Source organism: Ornithodoros turicata, chromosome 3 (assembly GCF_037126465.1).
Source record: "Ornithodoros turicata isolate Travis chromosome 3, ASM3712646v1, whole genome shotgun sequence".
Lineage (NCBI taxonomy): Eukaryota > Metazoa > Arthropoda > Arachnida > Ixodida > Argasidae > Ornithodoros > Ornithodoros turicata.
In genome coordinates, this window is record NC_088203.1 from 105,856,276 (window position 1) to 105,877,554 (window position 21,279).

At 45.0% G+C, this 21,279-nt stretch overlaps 1 protein-coding gene across 1 annotated transcript in view; it reads left to right on the forward strand.

Annotated features, from left to right (window-relative positions):
- LOC135389106 (prolow-density lipoprotein receptor-related protein 1-like) overlaps positions 1-21,279 on the forward strand; it is a 99,745-nt gene that overhangs the window by 16,940 nt on the left and 61,526 nt on the right. The window contains exons 12-30 of the mRNA XM_064619085.1: positions 432-695; positions 3,181-3,355; positions 4,199-4,430; positions 7,048-7,237; positions 8,012-8,287; positions 10,405-10,890; positions 11,631-11,765; positions 12,469-12,588; positions 14,486-14,614; positions 16,519-16,635; positions 16,701-16,826; positions 16,902-17,102; positions 17,904-18,108; positions 18,202-18,523; positions 18,724-18,820; positions 19,262-19,393; positions 19,897-19,997; positions 20,083-20,209; positions 20,261-20,438. Coding sequence (XP_064475155.1) covers positions 432-695; positions 3,181-3,355; positions 4,199-4,430; positions 7,048-7,237; positions 8,012-8,287; positions 10,405-10,890; positions 11,631-11,765; positions 12,469-12,588; positions 14,486-14,614; positions 16,519-16,635; positions 16,701-16,826; positions 16,902-17,102; positions 17,904-18,108; positions 18,202-18,523; positions 18,724-18,820; positions 19,262-19,393; positions 19,897-19,997; positions 20,083-20,209; positions 20,261-20,438 — 3,613 coding nt within the window. The remainder of the gene's footprint in view (positions 1-431; positions 696-3,180; positions 3,356-4,198; positions 4,431-7,047; positions 7,238-8,011; positions 8,288-10,404; positions 10,891-11,630; positions 11,766-12,468; positions 12,589-14,485; positions 14,615-16,518; positions 16,636-16,700; positions 16,827-16,901; positions 17,103-17,903; positions 18,109-18,201; positions 18,524-18,723; positions 18,821-19,261; positions 19,394-19,896; positions 19,998-20,082; positions 20,210-20,260; positions 20,439-21,279) is intronic.

Here is a 21,279-nt window from a genome sequence, read left to right on the forward strand (position 1 = left end):
CCTGTCTCCTACGTAACTTTTTTTAGTTCAAACTCCGCTTTATTGGGGCAAATATTTGGTCCCCTTCGAGTTTGAATTAACGTGATTGCGCTGCAGTATGTCACAACGCACTCTTTATTTACAATGTCGTCTCGAAGTCACGCGTAATTAACAACAACACCGCAGCCGCGCACATCCCGTTTTACATTCAGTCCACCGTCCCCACGTGCGTCCAACCACCGCCGTCTCTCGTCACACACACAAACCGCTCCACACGTGCCCTCTCCCTTTCCATCCTCGAGTCCTGCGCCTCCTCCTCTCTGCTTATGTCGTCGTCTCTCATGCCCCTCCTCACAAGTATAAACCAGAATATTAGCCCTTTTTTTATTCATTTTGTCCAGTTGTCTCAACATATTTTTGCGCTTTTTGTAACACACCCATCTTCTCCGTAGCTACGCGTCCTCAGACTTTCCTGTTGTATGCAAGGGGGCGTCCCGGTGCCGTGAAAGGCATCTCCGCAAGTGACGGCTTCCCTGAGGATGCGCTCTATCCTGTGCTTCGGAGGGAAGTGCTTGCTCCCATTGGCGACCTGGGCCGTCCCATGGCCCTTGATTACGATGTGAGGACTCAGACTGTCTACTACTCGGATGCACAGAAGTTCTCCATCGAGCAGAGAGCCCTGGACGGGTCACATCGACGGGTATTCCTCTCCAGAGGTGATTTTACCGCTTTTGTTATTGTACAGTCGACCCGCGTTTATCCGGACGGCCTCGTTTCCTGTGAAAATGTCCGGATAGCGGGGGAACCGGATAAGTGAAACACGAAAATCCAGAGTGATCCTAAAAGGACATCTTTATTGAGCATTACACAGAAAACTATCCATTGTCATCTGTTTCATCCTAATACACGCATCCAGTTCTTGCAAACCTTTGCTGACAGCATTAACTTGCGAAATATTGTTTTGTTGCTCGGAAAATACTAGCGCTGTTCTCAGTGACGCATGCGGATTTTCTACCGTCATAGCTGGTGCATCCCCGCATTCATCATCAGATTCTTTTTAAACACTACCGGAAGCGACGACACTGACGATGTCGTCATCTGCGATTACAGCGCAGGAGTCCTCGTTGCGGACCTTCTCAGTTTGAAATGACCAGTCAGCTGAGTGGATTAACGTGCAAAGCCGGAAAGGGAGAAAATTCTTTATAGCAACACCGTCTTTGTGTCAGTAAAAAGGAGGCCACAACCAAAGTCCTCGACCTCGCTTGACTAGGTGTGAGCCAAGTGTCATTCCTGGACAAAAACCGGATAACTGAAGCCGATTATTGGGTATTAGTCACTTCTGTTCCCTGGAATTCTCGTCCGAGTCCGGAAGCTGAAGTCCGGATAAACGAGGGAGAAATACATGGGGAGAAATCCGTCCCCATGCTATTTTGTCCGGATAGCGCAGGATCCGGATAAACGAAGTCCGGATAAACGCGGGTCGACTGTAGTATACTTAGGGAGTGACTTTTTCGGTTTAAATGCCTTTCTCAGATTCGGGGGGGTAAAAATGGGGCGATAATTGTGCCTTCGGGTGTTATCGTGTGTTTTTGTTCCTCCTACTATCTATTAAGTCCTTTCCTAGTCTCTCTTTCTTATTTATTCTTTCTTTGTTGTTTTTTGCGGGATCGTGACCTTCCGACGGTAATCCCTGAAGGCATAGACAGTGTTGACACACATGGGTGTATTGCTGGGAACGTAAGTGACCCATTCTTACATGTATTACACGTGGCGACCTTTGTTCGTCTTCAGTGGAAACTTCACTTGAAGATTTCATAGTGACTGGAATTCGGGGAGAAATCCGGTTAATTGGTCGGGGGTCAGTTCGGGGGAGAGGGGGGGATAACCGGGTCTAACCGGAATCGGGTTGTTGAATCGGGTCTAACCGGAAAAAGTCACTCCATAAGTATACTTAGAGGAACGGATCCCAGTCCAGCCTGCCTGCAGTGACGTTAAACTGAATTGACCATGTGGCATGCCTCTCTACCAGTCCCTGCCCTTGTACATTTTGCCTCTGCTGACGTAGCGGAGCCATTCGGTCTCATTATGCTGATTTGGGTTGCACCAAGTAGCGTGTGAATGGATTCTCGAACCCCGTCAGGTTTTTGCTTATTCCGCTTGGCAAACTGAAAAGCAGGTCCCCCAAGGTCGCCATTTGCCCATGTATTTGTTCCTATCCCGATGCGTGCAATGCCGGAGGCCGCCCTTAGATACCCCATTGTTACCAGACGATGGCTTGCGTTGGATTGTAGCGCGCTAAAGATCCAGTTGAAGCACAATCCAAGCCAGGCCAAGTCACCGAAGGAGAAATGGACGACTGCGCCTGGTACGACAGGTACGCTATGTGATGCACACAGCCGTGCACTAGATCCTTCCGATCGCTCAACACGTTTAAAAACGGGACCAAAAAGTGAAACACGACACAGAAAGTTGTTATACGCGTTTTATTTGGACATGACAAAAGCGCTAAAACTAATTAAGCGCAACACGTAAATAAACACGCACACACATCACATGCGCTAGGTGTTGTGCTTGCCTCGTGAATTTTAGTGCTTTTACCGTGAGTGACGATGACCAACAAGCCCAAGGAGGTGTCTTAGTGAAAAGGCTCGCGCACATTTTCCATTTCATCTTGTGACCTGTTCTCATCAGTGATGGCCACTAACTACTTCTACAGTACTTTGACTATAACTACTAACTACTGCAACGTATTTTAACTACGTCTCTTAACTACTTAACGTTGTCCATCAACGCCAGTCCCATTCTATGGTGTTCTTGGACGCATAAATATGAATCGCAACCAGCGATAAAGGTGAAGATTTAGTACGCATGCACGGCACAATTGCTCTGCACCTCCGTTCTCATCAAACAAGTAGCTCAAGGTAAAAGTCTGAAGCAAAATCGTGTCGTAAAACATGCGGCAGAATCGGAAGTAGTTGGCGCCTGCAGTAACCTAACTACTGTAGTTAACTAGTCAAAATAGTAGTTTAACTAGGAGTTGCACACTACATTTCTGCAAGTAGTTAACTACTTTTTAACTACAATCAGGTAGATTTAACTACTAGTTTAACTGGCCATCACTGGTTCTCATATGCTTTTGTTTTCAACCGTCGCGAGATGCTGATGGAAACAGTCGCATCAACGAGCAATTATTTTCTATAGGACTGAATAACTGCGAAGGGATGGCCATCGATTGGATGGGACGCAACCTGTTCTGGACGGACGAGGGACACCTGTCCATCTCGGTTGCTCGCCTGGACAACTCCACGATACGCAAGCAACTCATCAGCCTCAACATGTCACATCCACGTGCTATTGTAGTGGACCCAAAAGGAGGGTGAGTTGAGGTCTTGTAGTTTTTTATACCTAGAGCTGGGTGGGGACTGCAAGCCACTGTGCAGGTGCTATAGAATTTTATCAGAAGTACATTATCGTTAATGAGGTAGGATTTGAGCTGAACATAATGCCACAATCTAGGAGGCTACCCTGAACGGAAACCCAGTGTTGTAGAGAACAGCTTTGTAGTGGAAGATGATGTTGCGGTTGTTTGGTGGGGAGTGTGTATATGGTGCTGGTTGGCGGAATAAAGATCATTCCTTGGAAGCACAAGAATGGGAATACATGGCGTCATGGCGTCCAGGAATCAAGGTACACTCGAGGCATCATCATCAACTGCCAACATCGGTTTTGCTGTAGCATTAGCCATAGGGTTGTGCTGAATTGGTAGGACACAAAATTGGAACCTGAGGGTTGGCAATCCCTACCAGGTGACTTTTATGACTATAGTATTTAGCTTTTGAGGACATATTATTTTTCTTCCTGTCCTAGTCTGTGATATGCGGACATTTCTGCGTTGGAAGTACCGAAGTAAGGTGGGTGAGAGCCATCCCTATTGGTTCTCGTGACGTCTTCCGCGACCGCTTCACTTGCGGAGATGCCTGCTGTAGTTTCACAGTCTTCGTTGAGCTGATTTTCTATGCACCTATTACCCCCATTGCTGAAAAACTTGCAGTGCAGGTCCACGTTCATACAAATGACTTCCTTTCACATTTATTCAACATAACTTGGAGCCAAGTGTCACGTCCTGACTGTCAAGTTGTTGTGATATGGAGTCACCATTCTATTAATGTGTGCAGACTTTATGGAGTGTCTTCTGCTTTGTAACCTGTGTGCTTTCCAGTTTCATGTACTGGTCCGACTGGTCGGCAGACACGTACCCGCCTCCAGACCGTGAGCATGCAGGAAAGATCGAGCGTGCGTACATGGATGGTACGCACAGAGAAGATTTTGTGACGGAGAATATACATTGGCCCAATGGCCTCAGCATAGACTACAATAAGAACCAGTTGTACTGGTGCGATGTCTACTTTCATAGGATTGAGCGGATTGGTCTGGATGGCACAGGACGAAAGGTATGGACTGTGCCTTGGTTTGTTTTATACTGGAGAGAAAATTTGTTCCAAAAGGTCTTGTGTTTTCTCCAGGCTCAGGGACATGTTGCCAACGTCAAGTATACATAGAGCCTGAAGTTCTAGGGTTTAACCCGATTCTTCCCCGAATCTGCACCCCAAATTGAACTTTGCCTCTTTAGGGTGAAACCCGATTTTTACCCGGCGAATTGCCCTCACTGAGACGTCTGTAGGAATTCGCACTAACTTGTCTGGCAGCAAATGCAGTTGGATCACCGTTTGTACCAAACCAGTACAGTTAGTTTGAGCAACTGAGCCCGATTTCTCCCTGAATCTAGCATACTGCAAGTTTTTTCACCCGAATTCCCACAAATTTAGAGCACATGTTTATTTACCCGATTTTTACCCCCCGAATTTAGAGAAAATATTTCCCGAAAACTTCAAGCCCTAAGTATACACCAGCTCGCTTGCATTTTACTTCTATGTTCTTCATTATCCATGCTGAGAGGCATGAGGTGATCTCCACACTTTAGGACCGCGTTTAGATCCCTGAGGGTAGCTCAGCGTGTCTCTAAAGATATGGCCTAGGTCTGTTGTTGACGGTCACTGTAACTTGCTGCCTTTGAGGATTGTAGGTTCTTCGACAACGAAACACATTGCGTATGTGCACACGCAGTTCATGCCCGCTTTGCACTGATGCCTCGGAAGCGGCTACGCTAGGAAAACCTCATGACTCCCCGATCTCGCGCCTCTAAATTGAGTGGAAAATTGCCCCTGACACGATGAAACTGAAATGAAACGTGGAAAATGTTCATTCCACATCATAAACGAGTAACCATACATGCCCGAGACCCTCTGATGGGGCATCACGAAGTTGCGTCAAAACTAGATTTTACCTGCGCCAGAACTCTTTGAGGCACTTCCATCACTGCTCCCATGGGATCACTTCAGAGTGAACATCATGCATCGTCACATGAGCGGGTGAGGTGCTCTCCCTGTGGATATGCCCGCGCTGCAAGCTCACTCTGCAAAATAGATAACTTTGGAAATGCAATGATTTCAAGTGTACCATAATTTCACGCGTATTAGTCGCGGCTTATGTGCGATGTTTTTTTCTCACGGGCGCTCTGCGGATTATCCACCGGTGCGGCTTATCTGATGATTTTTCCTGGTATTTTTTTCATATGCCGGTGTTAACGAAAGGGCCGACAGTGTCTCTGGAACAGCACTGCCCTCCCGATGCACAAACAGTGCGTAACAGGGACGGGTCCACATTCGAGTAGATTGACCTTCCTCGTGCATTCCTGGTGCACAGTGATTCACGTCTTCTGGAAGGCCACTGACCCATCTATCCATGAAAAATGCCCAACAAGGGCACAGTCTGATCTTGATAGAACTCTATAGAGCTGACCTCCTTTGTTGTACACTATGCAGACCCCGGAATACTGACCACAGGGTTTATGGCCTTCTCTATGGTCTCCTTTGTCGCACAAATCACTCATCTCGTATTGCCCGCGGCTTATCTGCAGGTGCGGCTTATCTGCCAGAAAATTTTCAAAATGTTCCTAAAAGCGCCTCCTGCGGCTTATTTGCGATGCAGCCTATACGGGTGAAATTACGGTAATGGTGTCTCACAGAAGAATGGTTCGGAGTGGAAGGCTCCTACCCAGTGATGGAAGTGCCGTGCCAAACTGCGCCAATCACGGAGTGCTGCGCCAGCCTGCGCCATAAAGGATGTTTTTGCTGCATTTGTGCCAAAGTTGTTCCAAAACATGGAGCAGGCGACTACTTCGCAGCCCACGGAGGTCATGCGCATCATGAGAAAGCGAAACCCATTGTACATGAGTCTAACCAGTGTTTCACAACGTTTAAACGTGATAGGAAGCTGGCGCAGCGACTTACTAGCCTTCTAATCGGCCGACGCCAGCTAAGCAGCCGAGCCCTAGTCGAGCAGTCTCGGGACGCACATGTGCACCGTTGATGCTTCAACAATTGTGCTGTTGGTTTGTATACACCAACTAGCTTGCATTTTGTCTCTATGTTCATCGCCATCCAAGCTGAGAGGCACCAGGTGATCTCAACGCTAAGACAGCGTTTCTATTCCCAAGGGTAGCTCACTGTGTCTGTAAGATATCGTTTGGCCCTATTGTTGACGGTCACTAACTTGCTACTTTTGAGAATCGCTAGGCTCTTAAACAACAAAACACGTTACGTATGTGGACACGCACTGCACTGACCGCTACGCGCTGACTTCTCGGAAGCAGGTTGGGCTCGTGGCTCCTCGAGCTTGCGCCTCTAAATTGTGTGAAAATTGTCCCAGACAAAATGAAACTGCAATTAACGTGGGAAGCGTTCATTCCACATCATAAATGAGTGACCATATACACCTGAGGACCTCTTGACGCCGAATCACCAAGCTCCGCCATGCTGTGCCAGAACGCTTCGAGGCACTTCTATCGCTGCTCCTGCCACATACATTTCTTCAGTTAGCTTAGGGAGCGAATTTTTGTCACTATAAGCATTCAAATTAAGTTGTTCAAATGCGATTAAATGGTGAATGTGTGCACTCCTAGTACTTTAGAAAAATCAGTGTAATTTATTGAAGAACCTTGTGTCCTAGGTGCTGATCGAAGGGGAGGTCCTGCATCATCCCTATGGACTGGCCCATTACGAGGACTCCGTGTATTGGACGGAATTTCAGCAGGGACACATCATGCGTTATAACACTTCCTCCAAAAATATAACCAAGCTCAAGACAGAGAATCCGCCCCTCTTTGAACTTCGCTTTTTTGACACCAATTCGCAGTCGGGTACGTCTTTCAGTTGGATGAGCTGCTGAGCTAAAATTGAAGCAGAATTTCAGCTGAAATTAAGGATAGAACAACTAACTATTCTATATAAATGCTGAAATAAATTATTTTCAGCATCATAGTTATCCAGATTGCACTATGGAACACAAAGTGGAATCACTGGAGCACTGCATAAAAATCCATTTAAGGAGGACTCGTGCAGTCTAGTTAATGTTGACTTCCGAAGAGAGCTGGCTGCACCGTCGCAAAAATTGTTTTCTTTCTTTGCTTTCCTCCCGTGCTTTAAGGAAGTAATGTAATCGGCATCAGCTTGCAGAACATGATAGCAAACGACAAAGCCATTATTTTCATTCGCAGGTATCTGGAAAACTGCAGGAAGCTTGTCAAATTTGTTGATTACAATCAATTTCCCGACTGTTACTGTAGGGAATGACAACATTTTGGCCCAAATATCGCCGGTGGGCATGCCGAGAGAAGCGATTTTGTTGCATCTCCCATAGGGGCTCCCATGTATTGAAAATTTGGCAAACTTTAATTTGCCAAAAATCAGTGGATCGCATCAGTCCTTCAAAAACATGTCATTCCCTAGATAAACTCGAGGGGAACACGCCCGTACCTGTTTCGTGTAGAAATTTAGCGAGGTTTACGAGAACCCTGGGAACAAAAATTCCCCATAGACAGTAAATTGAAGTGCCAAATGGATTGCACGATGTAAACCAGGAAATGTAAAATTGCCTGATTTCAGTAATTCAATGCATTCTATATGTATTGCAGGTTCCAACAAGTGTAGTAAGAACAGAGGTGGCTGCTCGCAGCTGTGCCTTCCAACACCAGAAGGACGTGTGTGTGCCTGTGGGAATGGTTATGAGCTGGAAGCCGACAGAACCACATGCAAGCGGTCAGCTAACTACACTGAACCTTCCCGCTGCCGTCCAGGGGAGTTTGAGTGCAAGAAAAACCAGCGCTGCATCGACAAACGTTACGTGTGTGATGGCGACGATGACTGCGGTGACAACTCCGACGAGGATTCTTCCCAGTTTGGAGTCTGTGGTAGGGCAACTAGCTTGCACATTACTAAACAAATTCTCGTACAGACTACAATTTAATATGGCTTAAGGCCAAGCTCCATGGTGCGAATCTTTTGTGACGAAATTCGTGCAGCAGACTGCTGTGCGCGTTCCGCCACCAGTTGTCTGCTGCCACCAGCTCCATGCAACGAAAATGCAGTGGACGGCGTTGGAGAGTGTTGTTCCAACGTCACTGTTGCTGGAGCACAAAGTGAGAGCTTAGTGAAATCAGTCATTCGAAAAAATGCACTTTGTCATAAATTTTACAACTAAATCCAACAACTATGTCCAGTAATGTACCGAAAGGCATATACCATGTTTGCACGATTGTAACCCGCACCTTTTTGACTAAAAAATTGTGCTCAAAATCACCTGCACATTACAACCGTGTCCAAACATGGAAGTTCAGCGAACAAGATTAAGAGCTCGGTGGAAGGTGGCTAGCCGCATTGCCTTAGACACCACTTCCTCGTGGCCATCACGCGATCACTGTTTTCCGTTGTAGTTTTTTCATTTAATGGCGAATTTGGGCGGTCCTTTCATGGTAACTTTTTTTGCCAGATCCCGAGCAGTCATGTTCGCTTGGTCAAAGTGCAGCAATCTCGCATGTTCATGTGGTTCCATGAGATGACGAGGAAAAGCATGTAGTGTGAAGTACAGTCAAACTCCTTTACAACGAATGCCTTTATAACGAAAAGACCGTTATAACGAATGTTTTTTGCGGTTTGGTCAGGCGCCCATAGGATTCAGTGTATACTTTGGACATTTATAACGAATTCCTTTATAACGAATGTACCGAAATAACAAAGTGATTTTGAAGTTGGTAGGGCAAAATTCGCTACCTTTACAACGAAGTTTCGCAAGCAAATGTCGAATTGCGAACTTTTTGAGAGCGTTTCTCATTCCGACGCGGTGCGCTCGGCGCCACAGATGACGGTTCCGCGGGGGTCATAAAAGGGGGGAGATAGAACAGATGTTCATCCTCCTGGCATTTGTCCAACCGGATGACTTGTTCACGTGGGTGGGGCGCAGTCGGGATTCGTGGACCTCGACTGTGTGACCTGCTTCTTGTGGGCAGGCTGTACGGAGCGTACGAGGTCCGACACGCGAAATAACGGTAACGCTGCGCCATCTCTTAGGTGAGAGCAGAGGCTTGGGAAGTGCCTGCCCTCTGCGTCCTTCTATTGGCCAGCATCCAGGAGGCGGAGCCTCCCTCGCTCTTGGTCAACAAATGCAAGGATAGTGGCGGAAAAAATCAAAAGAATAGACAGTGACTGTTCATTTTCCATTACTGTCAGTGAAAGGGGCTGGTTGTAACACTTTTGTGTCTTTGTTTTTGGCCTATGCTGCTGAAATTCATGAGATATTTCAAAAGGCCCAGCACGTACTTTCCACCAACCAGTCGCGCGCTTGTAAAGTGAGCTTCTCCTAAAGCACACAGGCGTTAGGTGAAGCCGACTTGAGGAATGGTAACATGTCACATTGCCAGAAGCTGTCCTGATATGTTCCCTCTACGTGTTCTGGTCGCTATTTTCGTCACACAGCTTCGCGGCGTTTTGTTGCGAGGGGTGTAAAAAGGACAAAACAGAGATAAGGTTCCGTGTCTATTGTAGGTTGAATGTCTGAGATGTGTTTTGATCAGAGCAACGAAATTCTACCAATAAACAAGATTGCTAGCATTTTTGCTTTTAAACATCCGTTTTAACGAAGTTACCTTTAAGTTAAGTATTTAAAGAGATTGAAACATTTATTTTACTAAAAAACAAGCTTTCGGAGGAGAGTCAGTCAGGTGTGAGGGTACCTTTACAACGAAGATTTTCCGCGGTCTCCTGAAGTTCGTTATAAACGAGTTTGACCGTATTGCACCTTCTGTATGAGTATGACTTGGCAGTTTGGAGAGCTACTCAGGATTTTACCTCTGGTGATGGCAGAACAGGGATGAAAGGGACCCTTCCCTGTTTATCCCTGAAAGAGTACCTATTGTGGTTGGTATAGATCCGTCAAGAAAGCAACGATGAGCACGTGAGAATACAAGTCACTACTAACATTCCGCCGAGTTGAAAATTATTGTTATATACAACAATACAACCTTTTTTCCAGAAACCGTGACTTGTGGTGAGGACCAGTATCGCTGCGACGCCAATCGCTGCATCGCACTGCACTGGGTGTGTGATGGCGAGCGCGACTGCGTCGACGGGTCTGACGAGGAACCCACCTCAAAGTGCCGCAACATCACTTGCTCGGCCTCACAGCATACCTGCAAGATAACCGGGAAGTGCATCCCGCTCGGGTGGACTTGCGACTCGGACCTGGACTGCGGCGAAGGAGACACTTCAGATGAGCACGACGAATGTGCCTACCCCGATTGCGATGTCACGGAGTTCCGGTGCACCAACCAACGCTGCATTCCCCTGGACTATGTGTGTGATGGAGATGACGACTGCAGGGATGGGTCAGACGAGAAGCAGTGTGGTGAAGATTGCCAGGAAGATACCGGTCACGTCTGTGATGGGAAGTGTGTCACCAAGGGGTTGATGTGCAATGGCGTCTGGGACTGCGATGATGGATCAGATGAGCAGAATTGCAGTAAGTGCAGTCACCGTCCGACTTTCTGACTCCAGAAATTGAAGCTTGTCGTTTTTTTTTTATGACAAAGCCGTTGGCATCATCAGACGCTCCTTAATTACGATGTATTTCGAGTTCCAGTATTTTGGACCTACGTTGTGCCTTCCTCGTGATAGCAGCTAAATTTGTCTTAACGCTACGCAGAAGGAAAGAGAAAGAAAGCATCTCTTCACCTTCATTCTTCTTCTTTTCTTTTTTATTTATGTAATTCTTTCTTCTTCATCTTCATTAATTTGCTTTTTGTTGCAGAATAGCAAGCCGACGTCCCATTTGGCTGACCTTCCCCCGTTTTTTTTTTTTTTTCCTTTCGTCTAATAAATATATCCCCCCCCCCCTCCCCAAGTGAACCAATGCCAATGTATTATTAATGCCGAGAGTTATTCTTTCCTAACAAATACCTGTGTCTCCTTCATGTCTTCCCTATTTCTACCTGTCCCTATTCTGTATACCCCCCCCCCCCCCCCCCCCACATACACACACACACACAAAGAAAAAGAACAAGCAGATGTCAATCAAATGTGCCTCATATTCACAGGCACTCTACCCTTTGAGGCTGTATTGAGAGATTAACTTGTTGTTACTAAAGGTATCCTCAAACAAGACAAATGTCGACTGAATCATGCAGAAGGAAGTAAAGGACAAAAATATGTGCTTCTAGTTGCACTTGCATGAATGTTGAACTGCTGCTTGGGTTATTGCAGCCACATCTGGCAATTCCACTATCAACCTGTGCCACAAGAACGAATTTCGATGCAACAATGGTCAGTGTATTCATAAGAACTGGTACTGTGACTACAAGAAGGACTGTCTCGATGGAAGTGATGAACACAACTGTGGTGAGTAGTAACTTCTGATTATGATGTCAGATGTCCTTGCTTGAGTCTTTAAGTAGCCACTGAAACACTTCTGGAAAGCCCTAAGAACATTTAACTTCAAGTTCATTACACCAGCTTACTTGCCTAGTGCTTGGGGCTGCCTCTTGGGGATGGCTCTTAATAGTTAGTAGAGCAGGCCATGATGTGGTGTTGAATTAATTTCTAGAAAAGTGCAGACCTATGGCTATAACGAGAGATGTGCAATAACTATTTTTTTACAGTTTAACTATAACAACTAACTATCTCTTGAAATTGTAGTTTAAGTACTAGTGTAATTTTACATCACATCGTATTTTTATTTTAATTTTAATATTTCGTATTTTAATTTAACATTTTAATTACATCGTACCACCAATAGCAAGTATACTTTGTCGCTTTTGTAGCAACGCTTTTGTCGAATAAGCCAGTATGTAGCACGTGTTCGGAGGTGTGGGTTTGATTCCTGGTACCGGCACTAGCCAACTTTTTGTCAACTGCCATTCTTGGGATCATATCTTGGGCAACAGAGATGCTTAAACGTTGCGTTCATCCTGATTGTTGATTCAGCCTCTGCAATTTACATTCAGTGCATCCGTATCAGTAATGAAAATCTCTGCTCTTAGTGCTGTGCTGGATGATTGTCCTTGAAGAGTAAGTGAATGAGATTTTCTGTCTCTCTCTGCAGGAAACGCCACCTGTAACCAAAATGAATTTCTCTGCCACAGCCGGCTAGAGTGCATTCCTGCCTCATTCGTGTGTGACAGCGACAACGATTGCTCAGACAATTCTGATGAAAAGAACTGCTGTAGGTTGATTTTGAGATCAGAAGGCATCAGAGTTTATATATATAGACCCTGAAGTTTTCGGGTTTTATATTTTTCCAAATTCGGGGGTAGAAATCGGGTCAATAAATTGATGTCGAAAATTCGTGCAAATTCGGGCAGAAAAATTACCATCAAACTGAGTTCGGGGAGAAATTGGGCATTATTGTAGAATAAACGTTCACTGTACAGTTTATCCCGAGTGCCAGAAGTAAGGGGCAGTCGCATATTTTGTGAGAAACTAGTATGTCAATGCCTTGAGGAGCCTAGCCTAGGTGCAGTTTTGCAGGTAGAAATCGGGTTTAACCCTAGATAGGTGAACCTCAATTCGGGGTGCAAATTCGGGGAAAAATCGGGTTTAACCCTAAAACATCAGGGTCGATTTATATACCGTATTTACTCGCGTAGTTTGCACCATAGCGTAATTCGCGCACCCCTAGTTTAGCAGTAAAAAAATGACAAGAAAAAAAAAATCACGTAATTTGCGCAACCGCGTTTTTGCGCGCGAATATCTGGCACGCGTGTCTCAGCGACCGTGGCGCTTGCTTTTCGCAATGCCGTCAGTGCTACCGAAGTTATTGAGATGCTTTTGTTCGATATGCGCACACTTTTGGGTGATGGTCCACTGACGCGATGGACGATGCTGTCACTCGAACTACAAAGTGCGGAAAGAAACGCTGGACAAACGTTAAAGCACAATACGACAAAGTTGGCGAACATACAGTCACCGTCCGATTTTTCGGAGTCGGAGGGGATCGCGCAAAAGTCCGAATAATCGAGCAGTCCGAAAAAACAAATTTCACTTCAAAATAAACTTGACTAAGCCCTAGTAGGCTGGAAAAATTTGTCGATGCTTTTTTAACGCGCTTCCAGCTCTGCCTGACAACATCAGCTTCTATTTCCGGAAGCGACATTTCGTCAATGTTTTATTACGTCAATTTGCTATGTCTTGAGGGTATAAATAAATAAATGGACACTGTCAGAGGCACCGCCGTCATCAAGTCCGCAAGTCGGCTTCACCTAACGCATGCGTGCTTTAGGTGAAGCTCGCTTTACAGCGCTGTCGCGCGACTCGCGGGCGGACAGCACGTGCTGGGCTGGTGGCCAAAAACGAAGACGCAAAAGCGCTACGACAGATCTGTTTTACTCAGAGGAATGGAAAATGAACAATCATCACTGCCAATTTTTTTTCTTCAATATTTTAGTTGGTTGATTTCTTTTGATACAAATTTCAGATTATATTTCACATATTTTCCATCACCCCAAGAGAGCAATTCACGGGTTGGGCAAACAGGGTCTGAAATATCGAGCGACGAACCTGCACGGCGTCCGAAAGTTCTTATACATCAACTCTATGGGACCCGCGGCTGTTCCGCGAACGAGTCCGAATAATCGAGCACGTCTGAAAAATTGGGGTCCGAAAAATCGATCAGTGACTGTAGTGTGCTTTCGGTTGTCAAGTGCGACTAGTGGCGTCTTCCAGCAGCATCTAGATGTATTTCACCGGTATATGAGCGGTAGTGGGATTTTGCCTCCCTACCATTGGCGGATGCATGGTATTTGGGTGCTCCCTTCGCGCTTGCGCAATAACACCATAACGCTTGTCATAACATCAGTAACGGCTCTACCGAGAGCCTATATGACAGGCATAAAAGTTTAAAATTTTGTGTCGTTTTAATATTGTTGTTGTTGTTGTTTATATTGTAATTTTTATTGTGTGCAATATGCGCACCCCCAACGTTACCGACTTTTTTGTGAGAAAAAGCGCACAAATTATGTGAGTAAATACGGTACATTCCTGTTTCAGCCTTTAGCAGCTTAGGAATATTTTTTATGTACTTGGAATGAAGTTTATTTGTTTTGTTGATTGTACGGAACTAGCGCTGCCCCGCATCAAGTGCCTGGCTCCGAATCACACCTGCGACAACAGCACGCGCTGCATTGACATTACAAAGATGTGTGATGGATCTCACGACTGTAAAGATGGCTCTGACGAAGGAGGCAGATGCGGTGAGTTTGTCCTCAGAGACTGCTTCAAAGCTTCCTATTACAGTCGTAGACTGACTTTTCGGGCCTCGAAATCAGTTCAATGTCTTAGTGAATGGCATAAATCCACACTGTTTGAAAAACCTTCACTGAGAACACCTAGCGAAACAACGTATCGCGGTGAATTTCAGCGAGAGTGAGGTGCGCGTTCATCAGTGTGGTCACCGCAGCAAGGGTTGCTGCTTTGGACGGAGAACATCCATGCTCAACATCCTCAAAGACTCGCATGTATTGAAAGATTAGCTCTTGCAAAGCGTCTGAAGTTGAGCATTCGGTTTCGGTCGCGCACAAATGAGTTCCGCCTTTGCGCATGTGCTTCTTTGCTTGCATCATGTCAGCAGTGGCCTTCGTTTAGTGGCCAACACGTTACAAAATAACGGATGCGGGAGAACATTGTTCTCAGGAGATGGTGAGTCCCGATAACCATGAAGGTTTTAAGCGAGACGAGTACAAATTAATCGAGCGTGTCTTCCAAGGATTGGTCCAAATTATTGGACACAGAAATACACTGCTTCTATGGGGCGCTTGATGGCCCCATAGTTTTGTCCGAAAAATTGGGAGGTCCGAAGTTTTGGAGTCCAAATTATTGGTCGACGACTGTAATACCTTTGTGTTGCCCTCATTTGCGCAAGAGATCACTATATCTGTAGTCGTGATGTGGATATTAAAACTTTTAATAAGAATTAAGACCAAGGCCTTTGCATAAAGCCATTTGAGGTTGGTCTCACACTCTAGTTTGATCTCTGGTTTGTGCTCATGGAATGAGCCGGTTGCACAGAAGCATATTTGAGAGCAAAGCTGAGATCGTGCTTGAGTAGTTCATTTTGTAGCACTCACAGATTTTGGGTTTAACCTAATATTCCCCATTTTGATGGATGTTGTTTGTGAACTACAGTGAAACCCGCGTATAACGATATTGACGGTGATCGCGAATTCCATCGTTATACGGGGTACATCGTTAAACGAGGGTTGACCTAAAAATACGCGTTCCCGAAAAGTCGCGCGCCACCCCGCGTGTAGCAAAAGAAAAAGAAATATATGCTAAAAAAAACGCGAAGCTGTGTGACATCGCACTGGCTTGGGAAAACAGCGACCAGAACTCGTGGAGGGAACGGACAACTTCTGGCAACACTACAAGTCACCATTCCGCAAGTCGGCTTCACCTAAAGCCTGCGTGCTTTAGGAGAAGCTCGCTTTAGAAGTACACTGTCGCGCGACTCGCGGGTGGAAAGCACGTGCTGGGCCTTTTGAATCATCTCGCGAATTTGAGCAGCATTGGCCAAATACGGAGACACAAAACCGTTACCACCCACTTCTTTCGCTGACAGTATTGAAAAATGAACAGTCGCTGTCTATTTTCTTGCCTCAATTTTTATTTTGGTTTAATTCTTTTGATACGAATTTCAGATGATACGAATTTTTTCCGCTACCCCGTGAGATGCGTATCATCGAGATTGTACTGTATCTTATCGCCGCGAGCTTTCGCGCACGGGACAGCGTCCAACATCGTTATACGAGTACTCGAACCGCGGTCTCCATCGCTGTACGCGGGTCGTTTCCCCATAGAAACAATGTATATTTTGATGGTAAAATCATAAACCATCGTTGTACGAGGGATATCGTTGTACGCGAAATCGCTATCCGCGGGTTTTACTGTACTACTCATCAAGGCTGTGCAATTTGTTTGCATGTTTTTGGAAGTACAGCCCCGGATTTTTGTTTTGTTTTGTGATTTGATTATTCTTGTCAATTTATATTAGTGGGGCTTTAGTTCTGAAAAACTTACTGATAATGATTACTGATAATACTGATGATTTATACTTATTGAGTGTAATTGAGCTCTGCAATTGGAATGTGTTTAATTCTAGATGAAGGTCTATGCTTCTTCAATGACTGTGAGGATTCCTGTCAGAACACTCCATATGGACGCTCATGCTTTTGCCGTAATGGATTACAACTGGCAGTTGATGGAAGGACTTGCACAGGTCAGGATTTTGTGGAAGTTGATGTTTTGCAGACAATTAATGTTTTTGTATTCTGCTCTCTGAAGACAAGAAGCCCTGTTCCCAGTGGGGAGTGTGTAGTCAGAAATGTTTCCAACTGAAGCACTCTCACAAGTGCACATGTGAGAAAGGCTATGAGCTAATGGCAGATATGTTCACGTGCAAAAGTTCAAGTAAGTGATGTCGCTTCTCTTTTCTCTACATATTGCGCAATTTCTTTTTTTAAATGTGCTACCGCCTGTATTCAGGTCGTGAAACACCGTACATTATCTTCTCAAATCGTCACGAGCTCCGGAGCGTCGACCTGCACTCCATGTCCGTGAGAGCCCTCATCACTGGACTGAAGAACACAATCGCCTTGGACTTCTACCACTCCAACGGCACCGATCTCATCTTCTGGACCGACGTCGTAGATGACAAGATTTACCGTGGCTCTGTCACATCTGGAAGTAAGTTGTGCCTTAGGTATTGCAGATTTCAAATACGTAATTTGTGCGGATTGTACAGTGTATTGACTAGAAGTAATACACAGTGATGGCCAGCAGTTAATTACATGTAGTTAAACTACTAGTTAAACTACCTTGTTGTAGTTAAAAAGTAGTTATGAACTACTTGGAGAAATGTAGTGGCAACTACTAGTTAAACTATGATTTTAAGTAGTTAACTACAGTAGTTAGGTTACTAAACGCGCTAACTACTTCCGATTTTGCCGCAAGCTTTACGGCACAATTGTGCTTCTGACTTGTACCTTAAGCTACTTGTTTGGTGAGAACGTAGATGCAGAGCAATTGTGTCATGCATGTGTACTAAATCTTCACTTTTAATGCTTGTCTAGTGAAGCCTCATTTGCTATGAAATAATTCTGCAACTTAGTTTATCGCGTATGCACAGCAAGAATCCTGCCGCAAGCTTTGTATTTGACGATCGTAGCAATGGCTTGAGTTTATCATCACTTGTGATTGATATTTAGGTGTCAAGAACACTACAAGGGATTGGTGTTGATGGACAACGTTAAGTAGTTATAGATGTAGTTAGACTACATTCCAGTAGCTAAAGTAGTAGTTTTAACTACTCCCCTGAAAAGTAGTTGAACTACTAGTTAAACTACTTCATCGTGAAGTAGTTAGTGGTTATAGTTAGACTACTGTAGAAGTAGTTAGTGGCCATCACTGGTAACACAAATCACTAGAAAAAAAACGAAGCCTGTTGGTTGCAGCATCCCAGAATAATCTTCGTCTCATCTTCTTCAGGCTTGTCTAGCATAGAAGTTGTGGTTCAAACGGGTTTGGCCATGGCCGAGGGTCTGGCCGTTGATTGGATCGGTGAGAATCTGTACTGGGTAGAGAGCAACCTTGACCAGATAGAAGTTGCCAAATTAAACGGCAGCTTCCGGCGCACGCTCATTGCCAGCAACATGGAGAGTCCACGTGCCATTGCACTCGATCCACGTTATGGGTGAGCCCTTTGACCTTTCGGGAAGGAATCTGTGCACCGTGATTTGATTTACGTACGTATTAAATTTGATAATCCGCTATGTATTATGCACAGGCTGATGTTCTGGACAGACTGGGACAAAGAAGCTCCGCGCATTGAGCAAGCCTCAATGAGCGGTGACGAACGAAAGGTGGTGCTTCGCATAGACGATGTGACTGACGGTGGTGCCTGGCCCAATGGGCTTGCCCTAGACTTTGTGGCCCTCCGCATCTATTGGATAGATGCTCGATCAGACTCTGTGCATACAGCTCGATATGACGGCTCTGACCATCGAGAGGTCCTTCGCGGCCACGAAACGCTCTCGCATCCCTTTGCCATTGCATTATTTGGAAACCACGTCTACTGGACAGATTGGAGAACAAATTCTGTCATTCGGGTAATTACGTGTGTCGCCTGGAAATCTCTGTGCTGCTGCCTGCTGTCGGCTGTGTTCTTGTACAGTGACATTTTGAAATCCCATAGTCTTATTTGTTTAGAGAATTTCTCTTTGTAATTTCTGCATGTATCTTTGTAAAATATTATGTTCAGAGAAAAAAATGTGTCTTCTCTCTCTCTCTTTTTTTTCTTCTTTTGTAGTGCAACAAGTGGAATGGGTCTGATGTACAAGTTGTGCAAAGAGCATCAACGCAACCATTCGATGTGCAGGTTTTCCACCCATCGAGACAGCCAAGAGGTTGGTCTTAGTATTTTTATGTTCTTGTACTCTTCATTAGACTCTAGTGCTCCGGAGACATTTAGTCGTCCCTGTAGGTGTTGTGGTGAAATGAACTGAAATTGAATCGCAATAATATGATACCAGGTTACACCAGCTGCCGGCCATTATTTGGGACCTTCAAACTTTTTGGATAAAATTAATATCTTAAATTTGGATAAATTATCAATGATCGTAATAAATGGGATCGACTGCATTGGGCAAATGCAGTCGATCCCATTTATTACGATCATCGATAACACTGTAACTCCGATATTATTGTCAAATCGCTGGTTCCCATCAGTTCACCCATCGAAGTGCAAGACATCGATGAAAGCGATTGCTCACATATTCACAACTCCAGCGTAGCTGACTGACTATTTCAATAGCTACCAACAAAGAAAATCCTTCCGTGACTTTCAGGTAATGGCAAGAACAGATGTGCTATTGAAAATGGAGGCTGTTCCCACTTATGTCTCCTGAGTGTGAATAACACGCACAAGTGCAACTGTCCACACCTGATGTTGCTGGGTCCAGATGGAAAGACCTGCATCAGTAAGAAACCACTGTCTTTCATTTCTTAACTGTGACTGTAGATGAATGCTGCTTCTCTCTTTTTCCAATAAAATGTTAATTCCCAAAATTATGCTTGTGAGCGAGGAAATAAGGATAAAATTCTAGCTGTTTGGTTGTTATTTTTATGGCAAGAAATCGGAAAAAGGGCTAATCTAGTGATGTTGCACTCCTTTACACTGCCCCTTGCACATTTTCACGAATCTAAGACAGCTATTGTAAAGCTAGTGTAACGTTATGCAAATCTGAACATGTTTGCTGCCTTTTGGAGAATTGATATGCACAAGCCCGATAGAAATGACGGCGCAAGCAGGAACAAATTTTATACTGTGTGTCAATAGAATGATAAGCACGCCCATCACTGAGGGAATGGTGTTTTGAGAATTTCTTTCGTCTTGGACAGAAAGGTGTCGCTGGCTTACCATGAAAAAAATTGCTCAGTGAATTGTTTCAAGATGAATATTTATTCTGACCTGGTCTTGCAGGCAACGAGGAGGTTTTGCTCTTTTCCCGTCCAAATGAAATCCGTGGTGTCAACCTTGACATGCCCTACTACCATGTCATTCCACCGTTTAGCTCACCTAAGGTATCTTCTTTGTTTAAAAACTTCCCATAAATTGCTTCCGATTTAATGAACAGCTGGTAAACAAACTTCTGAATTCCTTCTCTAGGTAATCCACGCTGTCAAACTTGACTTCCATGCTGCTACACACCAGATATATTGGGTGGACACGCAGTTGTCGGAGATCAAGAGAGCGCCTTTGCTTGGATCTGTAGTGGAGACCATAATTGACACTGGTACAGGTCTCATATTTTCAAGAGGCACATCATTTATCGCGTACATTTCAGTAATAGAAAACTCTTACGGCTTTGCTGTGGATTGGGTGTCTGGCAACATGTTCTTCACGTCCTTTGGTGAAAGCTGCAAGTTCATCTACACCTGTAACCTGGACGGAGAATATGTGACTTCTGTTGTTGAGGACGACCTCGACACTCCTTCGTCACTAGCCGTTCATCCTATGTTGGGGTAGGTGTGCCGACAATTATTTTACCTCTTCAGCACAAAAGAGTTCTAGTGGATTGCCTGCAGTAAAGTGTGCACCAGGGTTGCGGAGTTGCCACTCCGGGGTTGGAATGGTTCCGGAATCATTCCAGATTTATCAGAGCCCGGAATGGAGTTGGAATGGAATGGAATGGCGGAAACTGTCCTAGGAATGGAATGGGAATGGAAGTAGGCAGTTTTTTGCAGGAATGGAATTGGAATGGAATGGAATGGCAGAAACTGTCCTAGGAATGGAATGGGAATGGAAGTAGGCAGTTTTTTGCAGGAATGGAATTGGAATGGAATGGAATGGCGGAAACTGTCCTAGGAATGGAATGGGAATGGAAGTAGGCAGTTTTTTGCAGGAATGGAATTGGAATGGAATGGAATGGCGGAAACTGTCCTAGGAATGGAATGGGAATGGAAGTAGGCAGTTTTTTGCAGGAATGGAATTGGAATGGAATGGAATGGTGGAAACTGTCCTAGGAATGGAATGGGAATGGAAGTAGGCAGTTTTTTGCAGGAATGGAATTGGAATGGAACGGAATTAGGCCTTTTTTTTGCAGCCGGAATGGAATTGGAATGGACTGGTCTGGGTGCCACACAGTCAAGGGCGAAATAACCTTGTCTTTTTGCTTTTTCCGTGATGGGTAATGTCAGTCTCCTCTATAGCACTGCTGGGCTACCCAGCACGGTTACCGGTCCCTTTTCTTTTATTGATGGAATCAAAGGAATGGAATGGGGTTGCCAAGCCATTCCAGGAGTGGGAATTGGGCATACCTTTTCATTCCGAGGAATTTAAAGGAATGGAATTATCACGAGTCTC